This window comes from Pseudopodoces humilis, chromosome 4 (assembly GCF_049639895.1).
Source record: "Pseudopodoces humilis isolate 2021_Gansu_Grassland_sample_001 chromosome 4, ASM4963989v1, whole genome shotgun sequence".
In the NCBI taxonomy this organism is placed as follows: domain Eukaryota; kingdom Metazoa; phylum Chordata; class Aves; order Passeriformes; family Paridae; genus Pseudopodoces; species Pseudopodoces humilis.
This window is the reverse complement of record NC_142203.1, coordinates 64,790,007-64,809,650: the sequence shown is the minus strand read 5'-3', so window position 1 is coordinate 64,809,650 and position 19,644 is coordinate 64,790,007. Positions and strand designations below refer to the sequence as shown.

General features: G+C 37.6%; 1 protein-coding gene across 2 annotated transcripts in view; it reads right to left on the bottom strand.

The window, feature by feature from the left end:
* The window catches only part of FYB1 (FYN binding protein 1), a 45,609-nt gene that overhangs the window by 6,142 nt on the left and 19,823 nt on the right, over positions 1-19,644 (bottom strand). The window contains exons 3-17 of one of the 2 annotated variants that reach the window (XM_005528031.3): positions 19,281-19,461; positions 17,585-17,634; positions 16,444-16,463; positions 15,595-15,641; positions 14,156-14,273; positions 11,334-11,490; positions 8,422-8,566; positions 6,140-6,168; positions 4,902-4,971; positions 4,238-4,378; positions 3,545-3,576; positions 3,218-3,256; positions 2,440-2,506; positions 655-760; positions 201-363 (exon numbers count right to left, since the gene is read on the bottom strand). In XM_005528031.3, the coding sequence (XP_005528088.3) occupies positions 201-363; positions 655-760; positions 2,440-2,506; positions 3,218-3,256; positions 3,545-3,576; positions 4,238-4,378; positions 4,902-4,971; positions 6,140-6,168; positions 8,422-8,566; positions 11,334-11,490; positions 14,156-14,273; positions 15,595-15,641; positions 16,444-16,463; positions 17,585-17,634; positions 19,281-19,461 (1,365 nt within the window). The remainder of the gene's footprint in view (positions 1-200; positions 364-654; positions 761-2,439; positions 2,507-3,217; positions 3,257-3,544; positions 3,577-4,237; positions 4,379-4,901; positions 4,972-6,139; positions 6,169-8,421; positions 8,567-11,333; positions 11,491-14,155; positions 14,274-15,594; positions 15,642-16,443; positions 16,464-17,584; positions 17,635-19,280; positions 19,462-19,644) is intronic. The other variant, XM_014257020.2, reaches the window with a different exon arrangement.

Sequence of the window (19,644 nt, the reverse complement as noted above, 5' to 3'; positions counted from 1 at the left end):
TATCTTGTCCATTAGAAGTATTTTGGATTTTTAAAGGGCAAGCCAGTATTAAAACACAGTAATAAGATAACAACAATCTGCCTCTTTTCAACAACCAGGCAAGGTAAACCTCAGTAAACGAGGGAAGAGAGGTTTTACATATCCTAATCAACCATTCTCTGACAATTTGATAGGTACTACAGTTTTTTAACAAAACTTACATTTTCCTTCTTTGTTCCTGCAGAGGACCTTAGTATCATCTGTACTTTCAATAATGTCAAGAGATTCCCCTGGTTTAATTTGTAAGTCTTTATATCCCCATCTTTTCTGAGACAAGTCCTGGACTGTGGTTGTAGAGTAAATGACTTTTATTTCACCGTCAAACTGAAAAGAAGAAAAAAAATTCCCAAACCATAGTTAAAACCCATTAATGTTTTTACATTAATATTCCCATTTATTACTAAATTTTTGGAAATTAACAAATATTTGTATATGTTACAATATGTGTATGTGCCCATACTTGCCATCTGGACTTAGAGATGATCAGATCACTATTTTTACATGTGGTAATACTTTACCTTTCAAAATCAAGTTATAGGGAACAAACTAGAAGACACCATGCAGATACTTTGTTTTTATATTTTATGTGAAGAAAACACTTTGAACAAAACTTACTTTGAACTTTTTTCTGAATTCTTTCTCTTCTTTTTCCATCTTCTTGAGCTTTTGTACATCCTTTTCATCTGACTTAGGTTTTCCAGAGCTTCCTGATTTTGATGAACTAAACAAAGAGGTTTAAACAAAATTAGCAACACATCAGAGGCACTGGCATGCTTTCTGATAATTATTGTGAAAATGCATTTGCCTTCATGTGTCTTTAACACTTTTTTGTTGCTCTGAAAAACCAATATTGAGAATACAATACAGATTTGACTTCAAAATTAATAAAAAAGTGGGGCTGTCTTTCCTACTTCTCTCTGATATTTATCTATCACTTAAGTGAATACCAAAAATTAATTTTAGATATCTATCTGCTGCGACACTTTAGAATCTCTCAGTAAGGAGGAGTTTTTGTGAAGACTGTGCATCTTTGGGTAACAAACTGAATGACATGTCATGCTGTGGAGGCAGCTGGAACATCTTAGCCTTGTGTGTGCTAGTCCTATGTGCCCGTAGACTTTGCTACACCAGAGAATCTGTGTTACATGATCTGTTTCAAGTTCTGGGGGTTTTTTTGCACATCCCTGATAGCACTGACTTTTGCCAAAGAGCATGGAAGAGTTTCATGCCCTAACTGCCCTTTCTGACAATGCACCTGGGTGTCACACTGTATTAGGAATGGTGAAAGTGACAACACAAACTCTCTAGCTTTGTTCAAAAGAGAGAAAGTTTTATTCTTCTTGATCTTCTTCTACAGACAGTTCTGAGAAGGTCTGAAAAGGTAAACCTCTCATTGGTCATCAAACCAGCACATCACCATCATTGGAGAGTTAGGAACAACACCCCTTGATCCTTTCTTGCAAGAAAACAACAAGGCAACATACAACACCTGCAAAGGTTATTTTCCCTCTCCAAGGACTGTTTGGATTCCTCTTTATGATTTCTCAGACCAGAATGAGAAAGTTGTGTGACTGTGTTTGTTGTAGTTTCATACAGGCTCAAGCTAATGCCTGAAGCTTAAAAATCTCTTATTTTGACCATTGTCAGTTCCCACACCTGGGAATGTAAAGTCTGACTTTATTTTTTGATCCTTGCTGATCTCGGGAGGATGACACTTCCACTGATGATGTGTGTATGTGACCTATCTTAGATTTAGCTTAGAAAGACCACTCATTTTCTTTTGGATACACAATCCAAAAAGATCTCTCTCTTATGTTTCCAGACTACATTATTGTAGTGCGCTGTCACTCCCTCTGTGTGGAGAAAGTGACAACAGAAGATAACATAGTTATCTTCACAGATGCAACTGTGCCCATAACACTGTGCTCCAGAGATGACCATATTTTTCTTGCTCAGGATAAAAGTCTTTCAAGGTGAACCTACATCTCTAAATATGTGTTTCATACTTTAAATACAGGCACTGCCTCCTTTTCTCTTAAAATACTGCAGCAGCTGACATAAAGTATCCTAACAGTCCCCAAATTTTGATAGAAAAAGAACTACAATCTATAATTATAAGTTCCTTTAGGCCATGCATCACTTTTTACCTCTTTTCTATCAGAGACTGAATATGCTGGCATGCAAAAAAGGCTTATTTATTGTATAGTCTTATTATTATTTCAATTTGTAATGGAGGAAATAACATTTAACTGCCATTATCAGCAGTAGGTTTATGAGAATTACAAAACCTGACAACACCAAATAAAGCAGATACTAGTATCAATCTGCTTTTAGTACATACTTTAAAAATGTCTCCCAGTGTATTAGATTTCCAATCAGGGAAGTAATATTTTCACTTGCCTGGGATCAGGTGGTGGAGGTGGGAAGTCTGAGGAGTCTACATCATCATAAACATTGTCTCCATAATCTGAAACAATAGTGTTCAAAAGAGTGAAACATTATTATGTGAAAGTTGAGAAGTGAATACATTGTGTTACAATGTATGGCATTTTAGCTAAATTGATGAGAAATTATGGCAAGTACTGTAGCCATTTACTGTCAATGGTAACTCTGGGTTCTGTTTTGTACAACCTGTGCAACTCCACCCAAACTTTTCAGATTAAGATTCTTTATTAATAATGACAGATATTCACTGAAATTCTAATCCTCTGAAGCTGAAGCAAGTTTTAGGACAAGAGACAGCCTTTAATTTTCATGTTAATAATCAAATTCTCACAGTATTGCACTAATGTATATTTTTTGAGTTTGATTTTAATGCACATTCAATAACTTCTATAGCACCCTGGTCAATGCAACATTGCTTAGAAGTGGTTAAGAATCATGGATATGTTAGTTTTTAGGCCATCTTGTAATGCCAAAGCAGTGAAGAGCATTCTTAGCCCAAGAATAATTTTTAATCATGTTCAGCAGTAGAGGGGATGCAATTGTTCCATTCATCAAACCAATGGCCAGAAAATTCCAATGGCCAGCAGGATATAGAAGGTTTAGAACTCATTTCCAGAAGTGGACTCAAAAATTCTAAGAACCTGCTTTTTGTTCCTCATCTGAGCTGATGCTTATATGTTCTTTTACAAACATACTGCAAGTGGTAAAAATAGAAAAAATAATTTCTCTTTACCTTTGATGTCTTTCAATGAGTGCTTCTTTCCAGGTGTATCTGTTCATATTTAATGCCAAATAAAATGGATTAGTGTAAATCTCAGGTAGAAAAATCACATTAAATACATTAAATTGTTTACCAGGGAACATGCAATGTATATGTATCTCCTTGTGTGCAGCTGGATCAGTCACAATATTTGAAATTTGTTTACTGGAACTGGGTAAGCAATAGGAAGTCCTATTTCCTTCCTTGGATGTATTTTTGTGACTAGCATGATACAGAGCAATGTATACAGAAAAAGAATCAGGAATCAATATGGAGACTGAACAATAGGCTATTAATTACCTTTTTCAGACTGCTTTGTTGAAGAAGACATGCTGGAGGAAAAAAAAAGCTCATTAAGTATTTATATCACATTAATAGCCTTTTTTGTAACCTAAATAATTTAAAAAACTTGCAACACAAGGGCTCCAAGTAATCTCCAGACATTTTGAAGTGCCACTGACACCAGCAAAACTTAGGAACTAAATATATTTTTATCACTGAATTAAAGTAAACTGGTTCAGAACCAAATGACTCAAGAATGTGGCCAAAACACTACCTGCTGATTTATTCTCTAGGTAAGGTGGATAGAAGACAATCTTTGCATTTTTCTGTTTGGCATCTTATTCCTAAAATTTTGATTAACAGGTCTAGATTTACCAGTTTCTCTCAGCTACATTATACTGGTGAGAAAAGTAAATTATAACTGAGTATGCAGCAAATTTGCACGACCAGTGGCACAAAAATTCTGGTGCCTTTCACCATAAAAAGAATTCAGTATATTTTGATTACTAGACTTTTGCAACAAATACAGCTTGTTAAGAGAATAATTATGCAGGTGAAAAGAAAGCTCAGTGTTTTTGCAGAAAAGTATCATCCTGAGCTGCGATTTGATGCATGGTTCATTAGGCTGTTGTGAGGACATGTTAGTAGCATGTGATCAATGCTTTATTAGAATTAGTAAATGTGCATTTTGATTTCCTGACAGATTCTTACAACAAATTGTCATTTTCTTCTGCCTCATTGACTTTGGCTGTTTTTTCTCGTACACTTTTCTTTTTGTCATCTTTGACCTTTAGCCTCTTCAAGATTCCCCAGGGCCAGATACCATTCTTATCTTCATCCTGTGATACAGACCTTTGGAGTATGCATGCGATTATCACAATGTAAAATTTATTGTTCTTCTTAAAAGGCCCAGTTAAATTCTCCATTGATGCACATAATTATCATTAATTCCCAAAGTGAAGTCACTTACCCAAATGCTAACATGCTAAACTAGAAATATGTATGTTAGGCCACTTGTAGCTGCTGAGATGTATTTGTAGTACAGATACTAATCAAGTGGCTAACTGTTTTCATGCTGTTACTCAGCAACCTAGCATTTTAATTTGTTATTTTCATTTCAGACCTATTCTGTCTAGTTGGAGAGTGGGAGATTTTTGTGATTGCAAACTGCTTTTGCTGACATATCAAAATTATAGAACAAAACTTATTCAAAAGATTGAAGAAACCTTTTCTCTAGCTTCATGGATCCATTTTCATGTACACCCACTTGCTAATCATCCTTATACCTGCTAATTGTTATGCTTGATTCGAAACCACAGAAAACTGAAAACATTCTGTCAAAGAAGCAAAGTATTTCAAAAATATTAAAACATACCTAGCTATAGCATCTTCATCATCAATTCCATCATAAATGTCTTGATCAGAAGGAGGAGCTGGGAACATGTCTTTAGCAGATCAAATAGTGAATTAATGCAAGTATATTTTGTGCTGCTGAATAAGGTATTCATTATACACTTCTTTACCGTACCAGATGTGTGTGTAGTTTATGCAATATTCTTGCAAATTGAATCTTTCTGTAAGCCAGCCCAGACCCTTTATTGAAACAGAAATTTAGACTTACCCCAGTTTAAATGCCATCCACAGCATTTAAATGTGGCACTGACAATCACAAGATCATAGACACTGAAAGAAAATGCTTCTACACTGTAGTCAGTGAAATTCTAAATGGATGATTTTGGCCCAGAGCTTATGATGCCTTTTAAGTTTTCTTGTGTGACTTAAGTGATGATTGAACATGTCTGACTAACACTCTCAGCAGGTGACATCTTGTTTTCATCCAAAGAAGTCAGAGACAAGAGCAGTGTAAGCTCCCCATTTTGGTCTTTGGCCTTTGTGTCCCACCTCCTTCACTGCAGGGTTAGTTTGGTTTGCACATTCAATTCCAGGCACTGTTCAGAGTAGGCACTGAAATCTGTGCTCAGCTGGCAGAAGCTCCATTCAGTACTGCCAGGGGATGCTTCTGCCATGACCAGCATCTAAACTTGAAGCTGAGAAGATGAGCTTTGCTCTTGGGATTAACAGAGAATGCCACACAAATATATACACTAACAAAGGGGAAACAGGGTTTGAATGTGTCAGCTTGACTGCATGAAGCTGCTGCAGTTGGGCCTCCAGCGTGCTGCTGTAACTGAAATTCCCCTTCACTATGTCAGCAAAACAAAGATTTAACTAATAATAGGGTTGGCTATTTCAGAACTGGATTTCTCCCGTACAAAACCTCTTGCTCATGTTGATATTTCTCCAGTTACATCTGTGCTGTTTTGTGGGATGATTTGCCTTCACACACAAGTAAAAAGTTAAAGTTTGGCCATCTGGCCTGGCATGTTGTTGATTCACATTATCTGAACACAAAGATTCTGTCTCACCCAAGTTACCATAGGTGGTGGGGAAGTTAAGTTTGCTTAACTTTCCCTTCCTTGCTTGCTGCCTTTTAGCTAACATTTAACTTGCTGATGGATAATTACTGCATTATGTGGAAGCTGCAGAAGTCAGAATGTGAGGGCAAGAAATGCATACAAACAACCACCCCCTAAAAATATATGTAGAACTTACTTCTGCCTCCATCTTGGTCACCACTTTGACTGGAAAAGCAAACAAAAGGCATTTTAGAGAAAAGCACTCATCCTTTAGAAAAAAAAAATCCACGATGATCACACATCACTTCTGTAATCCTTAATTATTAATTTGCCTAGGCAAAAATATTTAGAATGTATTTTATATTCCTGTTGATATCTTTAAATTAAAATACGAAATATGCCTTTGGATCATAGGATAATTTGGGTTGGAGGGGCTCTCAGGAGATCATGTAGTCAGATTTGACTGAATAAAAATATAACCTGACTGAGCACAAAAGAGTAGATCCAGACCCTTTAGATTCATTCCTTATGAGGTGATCTTGAAATGAAATGGCAAATTTAAAAGTTAATTTATTGCTCGACTAGCTTTCACTGGATATATGTTTCTAACAATATGGAAGGATTCCATATTAGCCCAATGGTCTAACAGTAGTTGAAAAAAGTCTGAGAGGTTCATAGTAGCTGAGATTATTCCCAGGTCAAAGCCTTACCTAAAATTATACATCAAAACAAGGTATTTGTTAAACTCTTGTGCCAAGAAATACTGAAATACAACACCCCTAGTCATTTATTAATTTTGGAATATTAGCAATACTGCTGATAATGGGATGATACTATTTGGTCAAGAGCTTTTTTTTTTGGAATGGCATTCCTACAGTGTTTTCAAAACATGTTGATATATATCACACCTTCCAACAATTCATTCACATGAACTGAACAGAGTGTTATTAATCACTGGAGAAGATAAAAATGCCAAAATACAGTTTAAAGGATTTAATGAATCTGGACCAATCATTCATCCTTCAAAGTTAAATGGAATACATTGTTATTTTAGTATGCAACAGTGTAAGTGTGATTGTTTGCTTTTGAATTCAATACATTTCTTAAATTCTTTGCATTGAGGTGACTAATTTTAATGCTTGTACTACTGAAAATAATTGGCCTAAGATACCTCTGCAATGAAGTAACTAATGCTGAGATTACTTTAAACCTAGAACAACTAACGTGACTCTCATGGCTATGTCATAATATGATTGGTATGAGAACAATGTGCAGGGAGGAAAACTGATACTGAACAACCTGGAAAAATATCAGACACAAAACTATATTGGTTGCATGAAAAATGCAAGCCTGAAGGCAGACTTTTCCACCTGCTGCTGCTGGAGCTCATGGGGAGGTTCTAGAAGCCAGCTAGCTGCAGTCCTTTTATTCCAGGCAGGCCTCCAAGCTAAAGAGCCTCATGGGAAGCAGTGAAAGGAGGTATATTGGCTGAGTGCTTAAGATGATTGTCCTACATATTGGAATTCTTTACACCCTTATGCAGATCTCTTATCTGAATCCCAGGCTCTCTTTCTCCACATTTGGACATTTAATGGAGACTGGTTTGTGGAATCACATGTAAGAAGCATTTCCTGTGAGGTCTAGTAACATAAGGACCACTGTCATGGTTATGTGATAGTCTTGACTCTTGTGACAAGACCACTAGGGTATTTCCCTGCCAGCAAGTCTGATCTGCTGCTGGATATGTCACTTCTCTAGCTGCAGATCTATTTGACATGAAAAGGATGACACACAGAAGTAGAGAATCTGCAATGTAGCACTGCACTGCAAATGCATGGAGACTGTGCTGTAGAGAAGTTTCTAATGAAGTGGAAAAAGTGTATCTCATATCCACCTCATGAGATTTGAGAGGCCTTGTTTTCAGGGTTGAATGAAAAAGCCATACTCTTTTCTGAAGGGTTACCCTAGACATGATTCCAGAGGTTCCTTTTTGTCAAAACAGGAGAGCTAAAGACTCATGCTAAGGCTCATGAGAGCAATGTGGGTGATCAGGAGTTCCCTCGTGCCGTGAATGTTTCCATTGCTTTTAGAGTCTTTTGTTCTTGCATCTTAGAAAAGGGAGTATGTGACTCCAAAAGACAGAGCAAGTAAAGACAGAGAGAGAGAGGGAAGAGAATTGGACTTCCTGCAGGTGATTTGTAATCCTGCGTGGCTTACAGTTTTTCTCTTTTGGATTTCAATGAAGTAAGTCCTCTTCCAATAGTATGGGTTCCTCCTAAGTATGAGGGCTTACAGATGCTGGATTCCAGAATTCATTTAAACTCCTGTGACCACATCAGTCTAAATAGCTACATACAAAAGTTAAAGATTTCTTATATAAATATCTGCTTTGTAATGAGAGTTTTGTTGTAAAACTTCCCCTGTCTAGGCTGACCCAGGTGAATCATTTGTTTCTTTTCATGCATTCCTTATACATACCTGCTACTAGTGTCCTGCTCTCCAACATCATCATATGTTTCTTGTTCACTCTCTGTATGTTTCACATCAGCTCTAGTCGATGGTTTTTGTTTTCTTTTTAAAGAATCATAATCAATCTCCACCACGGTTGTTTTAATGTATCCATCTAAGTAAAAGAAACCATGCAGTTCAATGGTCATGATAAAGGGATGAACCTTTTAACAAGAGGTTCAGAAACAGTGACTAAATTGTTTTGTATGATTTTTGAAAACATTCGAAGAAATGTCTCATTCCAAGCAGCCTCATCTATCAACACAAATACAAATAATAAATCTATCTCAGATCTCTGTGTTAAGCCCTCCTCAGCTTAAGGTTAACATAAGGTTAAGTTCACCTTTATTTGTCTTTCAGCTACAGCAGAAGAATTTTCTGTGAAGGAATCATGGGGCAGACTCCTTTTCTCAGCTGGCTTTGGGACCACTTGTGGCAGAAAGTCTACCCCCTGCTCTTCTCTACCACCGATAGTTGATGCATAAAGAGATAACACAGACCAAAAGGCTCAACAAGGGGGCATCACTGGCACCAAAAGAGCTCAGGCCTCAGCTACAAATCATCATCTTAGCTGAGAGACATGATGTGAGAAAAGATAAAAGAAATATTCTTGACTAAGAGACCCTGTTTTACGAGCTATAAAAGACACACAAGTTATAACAGAGCAAGCCTCACACACACATCCTCAAAGTGTTGAAGACCTCTGCCTGGAGTCCAGACACAGGTTCTGTGGTTGCTTCCCTGGGGATTGAGGGAAAAGATCTCAATGTGTGCCCCACCAACAATTGGATGGTAAGATACATTGAACCATAAGTTATATTATTTGTTCACTATCTGTAACTTTAATAGGTACCTTTAACCTTGTTCCATTTATACCTATTAGTTGTTTTCTTTTTGTTTTTATTCCTGTGTAGTATTAGTTTAAGTCTTATGTCTGTTAGTTTTATGTCTATTGAATAAATAATTAATTCTAAAATAGACTGAATCAGCCATTATTAAAGAACTCGCAAATGAGAGAGGGTATTGGGGTGCTGGCCACCTTACTAAAGTTACTGCCTGCTGCCAGAGGCCTGGGCAAACGTCAAGGATTTATCTAGACTCCCACATCCATTTGTAACACCACTGCAGACTTCTAGCATATTTTAGGGCACTCCATGACAAAGTTCCTGACAGGTGATTGGGGAATCAGGTGCATTTGTTTTTCTTCAGGTTGGCAGACACATTGTAGATGCATTGACTAGAGCAGTTGACCCTAGATGAGAAATTCTGTCTCTCCTGAGGGTAATTTTAGACAGGTATACTGCCTATAGAGAAGAGTGCACAAATAGATTTCTCCAAGGGGAAAAGTGCTCATGCATTTCTTTGAAAATGGAAAATTCACCACTCTCCTTCTTCTGAGCAACTGCAGTTCTTAGCATGTTTCCTCTCAAATGTAAGACATTGATCTATCCTCTTAGTTAAATGATAAGAACTGATTTTCCTCTTTTGTTACGTCTTCTTCACAGATCTGGCCTATGAACATGGAAGACTGAAGAATTGGTGTAACAAATTGGTCTGTATTATTGAAACTTCAATGACAAGCCTTATACAGCTTCAAGTTTTGCTGATGCATGAATTAATTAATGAAAAATTAATTAATTGACTGCATATGCATTAGAAAATACCTTTCTCCCAGCCCTCACCAAAGTTTGGCTTTCTGTATACAAAATGATCCATGTAATTCACTTATTTTCACAATTTCAAGGTAACACGGAAAAGCTGTTATTGGAACTTGCCTCTAAACATGCCTCTAAACAAGCATGATCCTCCTTTAGAGCAAGTTGGCCAGGACTGTGTCAGGTTTTGGAAACTCCACAGATGGAGACTCCACCACCTCTTTGAGCAACCTTTTCCCTTGCTTGGTCACACTCAAAGTAAAAAAAGTGTTTTCTGCTGTTCAAACTGAACCCATGTGCTTCAGTATGTGGCTGTTGCTGCTTGCACTGTCACTGGATAACTGGAAAGAGCTTGGCTCCATTTTCTTTACATTCTCCCACCAGGTATTTATGAACAATTATAAGATACCCCTTAATTTTCCTTTCAGAAGGCTGAACAGACCCAGTTCTCTCAGATTCTTTTTGTATGAGACATACTCAGTTCCTTATTATCTGTATTTATCAATCACTACAAGCTGCTCAGTTGGTATAATCTACAATTTTGTAGAACTCTATTTTACACATGTGAACTGTATTACTAATTTTATTGTCATTTTAGTCCCTCTAAAGATCAAGCAAATGCTTTTAATAATTTTGATTGATTTTATGGATCAACATTTTATAATCCAGGAGCCAGATCATCAATGCCTTTATTCTCAAAGTCCACTGATGGTATTTATACAATAGGAGAAACATCTTGGATTTCAGAGAAAATAAAATCTAGAAGCCAGTTAGAGACTTTCCATAGGAATAGGAACAAGAAAACACTTAAAACAGGCCCTTATATTCTCTTTTTCATTTTAAGGGCACCCACATTATGTTTCAAAGGCATGAAAAAATGCAATACTTGTTACTTGCAGGGAGATGAGTTCTGATGGTATTTGAAGGCTACTGACAGGGAATTAACCCTCAGTATGTCAATGAAGGTCCCAGCATACTGTTTATTTATTTATTATTATATATTTATGCCTAACTTATTCCAGTGCCTACAGGCACATTATGCTGTGCAATAACTCCCTGCTATGATGCCTTGTATGCCAGCTGAAGACAGAAGGGTGAGTTGGGCTAATTATTTACATTGGTGGCCAGTGACTCAGCCATGGTAGGGCTAGTCCTTGGTATAATGCTCACACATTTGCTGTCATGCAGTGAAAACATTCAGGAGCACACTGAAGAAACAGAACTCACAGCATCCTTTTATCCTGCCCAGCCACTTTCCTTCTGGGTTGTCTGTGAGGCGAATGATTTCAATCTTATCCCCCTGTTTGACAGTCAGTTCACTCTTCCCTCCCTTGTGGTCAATGCAAGCTCGTGCCTGATGAAGTACTTCAATGGGTCCTGTTAACTGAAGAAGAAACAGAAGATACCAAAGATGTGGAAAAATGGAGGTTTTTCCCAGACATTCAGAAAAAAAAATAAAAACAATGACAATTATGGGTATTTGTCACATATAGGTTAAACCTTATGAAAGAAAGGCCGTGTAAAATCGTGGTTCAGGCCTTCTTACTTCAACTAGCCTTGTTACTTCAGCTAAGTATAGCTAACAGCTAGCCTGATAATTTCCTGTGAGAAGAGAATTTTAACAATGAGAATCAGTTTGCACATCAGTGCCTGTGGGAGCTGATTGCACCTGTGAAGAGAAAGAGTCTTACCTGTGAGAAATTGTTCCTTACCCAGGAGACAAATACGGAAACATCGTTAGAGAGAAAAGTTTTGATTGACGTGTAGACTCACCATTACCTACCAATGAACTGACTAACTAATTGGAATTAAACACTGTGCCTTCTTTTAACCATATAAATATAAGCTGTGGGCAATAACAGGTGGGTGGAAGAAGAAGCAGGTATCATTGTCCATCTCTACTATGACAATTATTTGTTTCATTGACATTTAAACTAGTGTAGGCAAGTAAACAGAAAGGCTTCCTCCTGCCCCAATTATACAGTTTAAATTAAAAATCAGAGATAAAGAGGAGGGAATGGCATGGCAATAGAAGAACTGATTGGCAAAATCACAGAAATGCTAAGATTAAAATCAACAAATTAGCCTATGACACCTTTGGTGAGTACATAGAACAGATGTATTTAATTCCAGTGGGTGTCTCCATTTATTTACAGCAAAACTACACATAGAATCATAGAATGTCTTAGGTTGGAAAAGACCTCTAAGGTCACTGAGTGACCATTAAGTGTCTGCCATTAACACAACACTACCAAGTTCAACCAAACCATGTCCATAAGCACCACATCCTCACATGTTTTAAATACCTCCATGGATAGTGATTCTACCACTTCACTGGGCACCTCTTCCAATCCTTTACAACCCTTTCCATGAAGAATTTTTTTCTAATATCTAAACTAAACATCCCCTATAACAACTTGAGTCCATTTCCTCTTTTCCTATCCCTTGTTACTTGAGAGAAGAGACTGATGCCCACCTGGCTACCGCTCCCTGTCAGGCAGTTGTAGAGAGTGATAAGGTCTCTCCTGAGCTTCCTTTTCTCCAGGATAAACACCCCCAGCTCCCTCAGCTGCTTCTCACAGGACTTGTGCTCCAGACCCTTCCTCAGCTCCATTGCCCTTCTCTGGACTCATTCCAGTGTCATTCTTGGAGTGAGTGGCCTGAAACTGGACATGGGATTCGACGTGTGGCCTCACCAGTGCCAAGTACAGGGGGACAATCAGACAATCACTGATTCTGCTGGCCACACTACTCCTGACCCAAGTCATATGAGTAAATATTAATGTTAATGAGTCTGCCACATAATGCTTTGTGTTTACAATTCTACTCCATAAATGATTTTGCAAGTATGCAAAAGAGATGATCATACTGTTTATTGATGTTCAGTATTCACTTTGTGAGGTCTTTACGTTATGTTATGAAGAAGCCATTTTGGGATTTAGCATTTGTGACTTTAAGATATGTATTTCAGAGGCATATTAATCTTGCCAATTATAGACTAACTCAGGAATATCTATCCTGTGTAAGTGGCCAATAAATGGGAAAGAAAATGTACACTAAAATATATTTGGTTAAGAACAATAAAATACATTTATTGCTTCAGGAGCACAGTCTATAAGCTAAAAGCTTTCTGTGCACTAATGCGTACTCTTCTTGTGAGTGGTATAAAAAATAGACTTGGTGCCTAATAAACACCATCTAACTCACTATTATTAACTATGTGTACCTTTAATATTTGCTTCTTAACTCATGTCGGGCTCTCCATAGCAGACCAAGGCCATGATGTGAATCATTATGGCTTTATGTACAGAGCGTAATGAGAAAAACAAAGCTGCCCACTGTACAGTGGTACCACTGTACAGTGACACTGAAAGTTTCAGTACCACAATGGAGAACTGTGAATGGGCATTAGCTAAGAAAAACTGACTGACAGACTTGTAAACTGTGAGAGCATGCAGACCATCAGCTATGCAAAAATTATTTAAAAGAGAAAGAACTGTCTCATCATTTAGCCCCAGAGAATGACTGTAGCTCTCCTATACAAGCCTTATTTTCCTCCTCCTCGTTTAGGCTGGAATTATAAGTCTCTTTCTACCAAGGGAAGAGCAATGTGTTGCAATACAATTTTGAAATCTTTAAAGGGCTAAATATTTTGTATCTGAGTACAGTGAAGCAAGTAACACTATGTGTATGGGATTCAATTCCCACTTTTATTATGGGCTTTTGATGCTATTCTAATGAAATAAACTATTAGAAACATAGAAGTGAAACCAGATATTTTTAAGGCTTTCTTACATAGGAAAAAAAGGTGAGAAAGTAATTTAATAAAAACTGTGAAAGCACACACTCTTTGCCATTGATCAGTGCAGAGCTTGCATTCAAATATATGCAAAACAAAAAAAGCCCCTTATTCAGAATTTATGCAGGTGTTTTAACTACCTATCATAACAAATAGTTTCATGGCCAGGTGAAAAGTGTATTTTGAACTTGACAATGTTAAATAATGCTTCTTGCATACCCTTGTCCACATTACCAAATAAAAATCTTACTTTGAACTTTTTCCTCAGTTCATTCTCTTTCTTTTCTTTTTCCTTTTGTTCTTTCTTCTCTTGGTCCCTTCTTCTTTTGTCTTCTTTGTCCCACTTCTTCTCTTTTCCCCTTGATGATCTGAAAGTGCAATGCCAGGACACAATGTGTGAAGCAAATCTTCCTTAGAGCTACCTTAACCAAGGCTGACAAAAAACTGAAAGCGATGAAAAAAGACTTCTCCAAGTGAAATCAAAGCTACAGATTCCAAACCATAATGCAGCCGCAACAGATGAAGCAGCCCTTTTTTAGATATGTAAGTTAAAGTGTCTGTCCTCATGAGGACAATTCACCAGAACAGGTTAACTGGCTCCACATGTGTGTCCAAATGTCTCTGGGACAAATGACTGGCAGCAGTCTAGGTGTTGTACTGAATGCAGCTGTTAAATATTTACCCAGGCCACTAGTGGTTGCAACCTGAATTGAAGCCTGAGCTGCCACTGGACTGTGTTTTTAAACTTGATTACAACCTATTCCAGCAGTCTACACAAATGTCTCAATCTTCTGTACTCATTTCTTCACACCAGGGTGAAGTCACTGCCTGCAGTGACTCATGTACTGGAAGGTACTGGGGTCTGGGAACTTGGGGTAGAATTAGGACTACATCTCCATTTCTGTCATTTGGTTGGAAGGCCTATGTTTTAGAAGCCCTATGGAACTGACTGAGACTCCCTTCTTTTTCTTTTTTTATATTTTTGCTAAACAGACAGGCTCAAATTGCTAAAAAAAAAAAGTCTGAAATGAGGATCACTTGGGTTATAAATCAAAGGGAATGTTTTCTGAAAATTATTATACACCTGAAATATTCTTCATCAATTACTTATTCAGAGAAAATTAGAGTTTTCCTTTGGTTATTGTAATACCCATAAATAAATCCCATAGGTTTAGACATTACTGGGGCAGGAGAGTCATCAAAGGAAAGGTCTAAATAGAAGAAGAACAAGCAGAACTTGTATTCTGTCTCTGTAGCTATACTAGTTGACTCAGACAATGAAAATTGACAATCCAGCCTCTCACAGGAGTTCTAAGAACATTTATCTGAAAAGCAATAAGAAAACCCACAAAAAAATACATATCTGGGACCATAGTACCTTGGGGCTGAGCTTCCTCCTAGGCTGTAATTCCAACCAGTGGTTCAGATATACTCCTTAGCTCAGAAATCAGAATTCTGTTACCTCAATCACAACTACATTATTTAATTTCAGGAGTTTTTCCACACCAGGGTGTGGCAGGTCTAACTGGGAAAGAACCTGTGAACAGCCAGACTTTCTCCAGGTGAAATGAATGAAGAGAGTCCCTGTCAGGGACTGCAGTGGAATGACACTTTTGTGCCAGATGAAATGCACATATTAGAAAAGACAGCAATAAAGATACAATAGGTTTTAGAGTTTAGAATTATTACCTAATGTCATTAATGTCTTCATACATCTCTCCATCACTTTCTTGGCCCTAGAAAAAATAATCAGTTTTTAATGATCTAAGTAGAACTGGAAAGACATGAAGAAACTTAGTCTGCTATATATGCATCATACAAACTATATAAAAAACATTTATCGCAAAATGCAAATACCTTTATTCATCCTAAAACAAGTTCCTCCATTATTCAAATGCACTATTATTTTATTTCTGTTATTTTTTTTTACAATATCACACCTATGAAGCCTTGGATTGTTAGAATAACAGGAGCACATTGTTTAATCCAAAGTGGATGTTTTAATTGCAAAGTATGCCCTGTAAATCTTTATTATTGCTGATGATTTCACTACCCTACCTACTGATGAAGGTGTCAGGGTTAGCCCTCTTTAAATTGGAATGCTAAGGATCTTAATGGAACTCAGTTGTCTTAGTCCTTATATAGCCAGGTACTTAAATATACTGATAAAAATCTGTGATTAACTGAAATATTAACTGAAATATTATATTACTAGAAGGGAACAGGGAAATTATTTCTATTATTTCTAGAAAATTCCAGTGAAATTAAATGTCAGTGGAAATAAAAAGAAGGTGTAGTTTTGCATTTTCTTTATTTTTAATCAATTTTTGGTGTCTAGGCAGCTTTGATCATTTGTTCCAGTTTACTCTGCTTCCCTGATTTTATTTGTATCCTTTACAACAAATAATTGCTTCTATGACTTACTGTGAATATACCAGATTAAATCCACAAGTAATTTTCTAATGTGTTTAAGAAGTTTTAATAAATGTTAAGTTTTTGCTAAAAAAGGACTGGTTTATGTTGGTGGATAGTACTTACCCTCTGTATATTTCCATGACCTACAGGAATAAAAAAATAAAACCAGGATATTTATTTTTTTTCTTTTACAGAAAAGAATTCATTCTAGCATTAACTATTTAAAATTGCCTATAACATCAATGATGTTAACTAGAAATATATGCAGGCTCCGGTTTGTTGATGAAGGTATGAATGCAAAATTCAGTTTTTACAGATTGCTTTTGTAGAACACTGCAAACCAAAAATATCTACAAACAGCATATTTCACTAGGTATTTTAAAAGTGGAAAATCTGTTTTGAAAAATCTCTGATGACACTGATGAATTTACCTATGCTATTTGTTTACAGAATCACTATTTATATGAAACAGTAATTGTCAGAAATCCTAATAAATCCAAAAAGACCTCAAAGAACTTGCTTGCACAGCCCAACAGCTGAGTAAGTAGGCCAAAGGCTCTTTTCCTAAGCCAGCCTCTGCCCTGGGCAGCAGCAGAAGATATTGTGTGAATCTCCTGCTCCTCACTCTGCTGCACAGCCTGCAGTGCTGTGAGTTGTGGATGGCTAGCACACTGAATGATGCACAGCGCGCCTGCCACAGACCAAGTGCCACCAAGGAGGGATCTGAAGGCAGATTGAAATTCTTTGTGTCACAATCTGCTTCTCTGCTGTTCCTGGTACAGCTCACTGCTTCTCACTGCCTCAGACCACAAAGACAGTAAAAGCAGAGTGAACCAATCTTTTTTTTTTTTTAATCAAGTATAAAACAGTGCCTCCTTTGCCAGACCACACAATGTCAACTCCAAAAGAGCAGCATTCATTTTGGTTCAGGTTTGAAAATCTTGTGATTTATGGTCCCAGCATATTTCTAACCAAACAAAAACAAAAAAAAAAGAAAAAAAAAAAAAAAAAAAAAGAGGGCAGAGAGGGGGAAGAAAGAAATTTAATGCAGTTTCTGAGACTGTTATATTAATCACAGAACAGTAGATCCATTAGTGTTATGAGACAACCATCTTCACTCATAAAGCTGCAGAACCAGTATAATTAGTTACACAAATCACTCTTGAATACAATTAACTTTTTTTTATCTTATAAATACAACACGCTTACAGCATGTTCTCACAGTAGCCACTAATTAAAATGTTTAAAATTGTATGCACCTTACCCTGTGAAACAAATTCAACATCATCATAATTTTCTTCATTGTCTAGGTTTCTGTAAGCATGAAAAGATAGACATGTAAAACCTATGAAGATGATTTTATGATTACATTTTATTCAGCATTTTTCTGGTGCTTTTTATTATCTATTTTATACAAAGGCTGCACAGCATATAGGAGCCCTATATCCTACTTAGGTACACATAAGATTTTCAAATTTATTCCTGACTGCAACTCAGTGTTTCAGGTGGGGCCACCTTGATCCTGAGTAAAAAACATCAAAATGAGCCAGATGCTCTCAGATACCATTTAGATGAGTGTGGTATGAAAAATGTCATAGGCAGATGGGCTGACTGAATGGAAATAATCTGTTGGTCTTTTTAACCATTTTTGCAGGTGCAGGCTTCTTACACAGTGCAGAAGTACAACGTCAGACTTTTGCTCAATGCCAAATATAGCTCTGAGGCTTTGACTTGTTGGCCTTAAAGTCTAAACAAGGGACAAGAGAAACAATGGGGTAAAGGTTAGGCCCAAGGTAAAATGTCACCGGTGCTCTTAGATTTAAAATGTTGTTCAGATGAGAGAAACAAGAAATTGAATCAAGAATATAACTAATAATATCAGAGAATTTAAACTTCATAATGCCTTATAACAGCAGAAAGAATACAAGGGCTGACAGTCATCATCAAAGAAGTGTAATCAAAAAAAGGACTTGAAAGCAGAATGGGCTGCTCTAAAATTGGCTTGATGGGGAAGCATGGAGACAGGTGAAAGCAAAGGTGTCAGCATCCAGGCACAAATTTTCAGCAGAGGGGAGACTTTACAGGGAGATGCATGGAATGGGAGAGCAGACAGGGCGTTTGGAGGAACGTTTCACAGGTGTCTGATGTCAAACTTGGGTCCCATGCCTTGGTAAAGAGGAGGATACCCAGCATAGCTGCTGCAGGTACTGCGGCTGAGAGGCAGGACTGAGGCTGTCACAGGGCACTGAGCTGGACACGCCTCCCTAACTCTCCCTGCTTGCTGTTTGATGCTCTTTGCATTACCTGCTGGCCAGAGAGCAGCTCATTTTTCGGGATCAGCTTGGTTCTGGTCAGTTTTGATGCTGGACTCAAGTACTTATAACTCTGTCAGCAGAGGTTCTGCTTTTGTACCCAGCTCTTCAAAGAAGGATAAAGAAAGGAGCCCCACATCAACAGAGGCTTCTCTGGGTTATCACACAAGGCCATGGCACAGCCTTGGTGCAGTTTCACAATCAGCACTGAGCTCAGTTCCTCCAGATTGCAAAGCTGTTTCCTGGGGTATTGGGTCATAGACCTGACCCTCCTCACCCTCTTTGCCCAGAAAAATTCAGGGAAAACCTTCAGCTATTTAGGCTACTGATTTTCTATCAGTGTTTAAAGTTTTTGGATTGTTCTGAAGTTAGAAATCAGTCTGTTCCCTTCCCCTTACCCTCACCAACAAAGGCAAAAAGAATTGTCTACAAGACAATTCAGGGAAACAACTGAATAGATGGAGGGTTCAAATTTATACAAGCTAATTCTAAACAGGCCAGGTACAGGGTGGGATAAGGGAAGTAGTGTGAGACACCTCTCTCTCAGAAATCTGGAACTCATGCAGTCTTTGCCTGCTGCTGCAGGAGGAGAGTGATAGGCAGAGGAAAGGTGAGAAAATAAAGACTCTGCAGCTTATGTTTACTCACATTGTTTCAGAGTTGGGCTTGATGCTTCTGGGAGGCAGACTGGGAGCTGCTGTCACCTGCAGGGATGGGTGAGAGGCTGGTGGAGGAGGTGGTAACTGCACAGCAGAGTGTGATGGAGGTGTTGGTGGGGCAAGTGTTGCTGAGGAAGGTGCTTTCTGTTTCAAAACTTCATTTTGAGGATCTGAAATAAAGGAGTACAGATTGAAATTATCAAGCAAACATCTGAGGAAGCAACTTTGCTGTGTTTGATTAAGTTTTGAGTAAGATACCAGTACTGCACACCCCAGAGAAAGTATATTTTGTTGAAACTGCTCTTAGATATTTTTATTGCATTATCTTATCAGAGTAGAGAGAAGGAGACTCT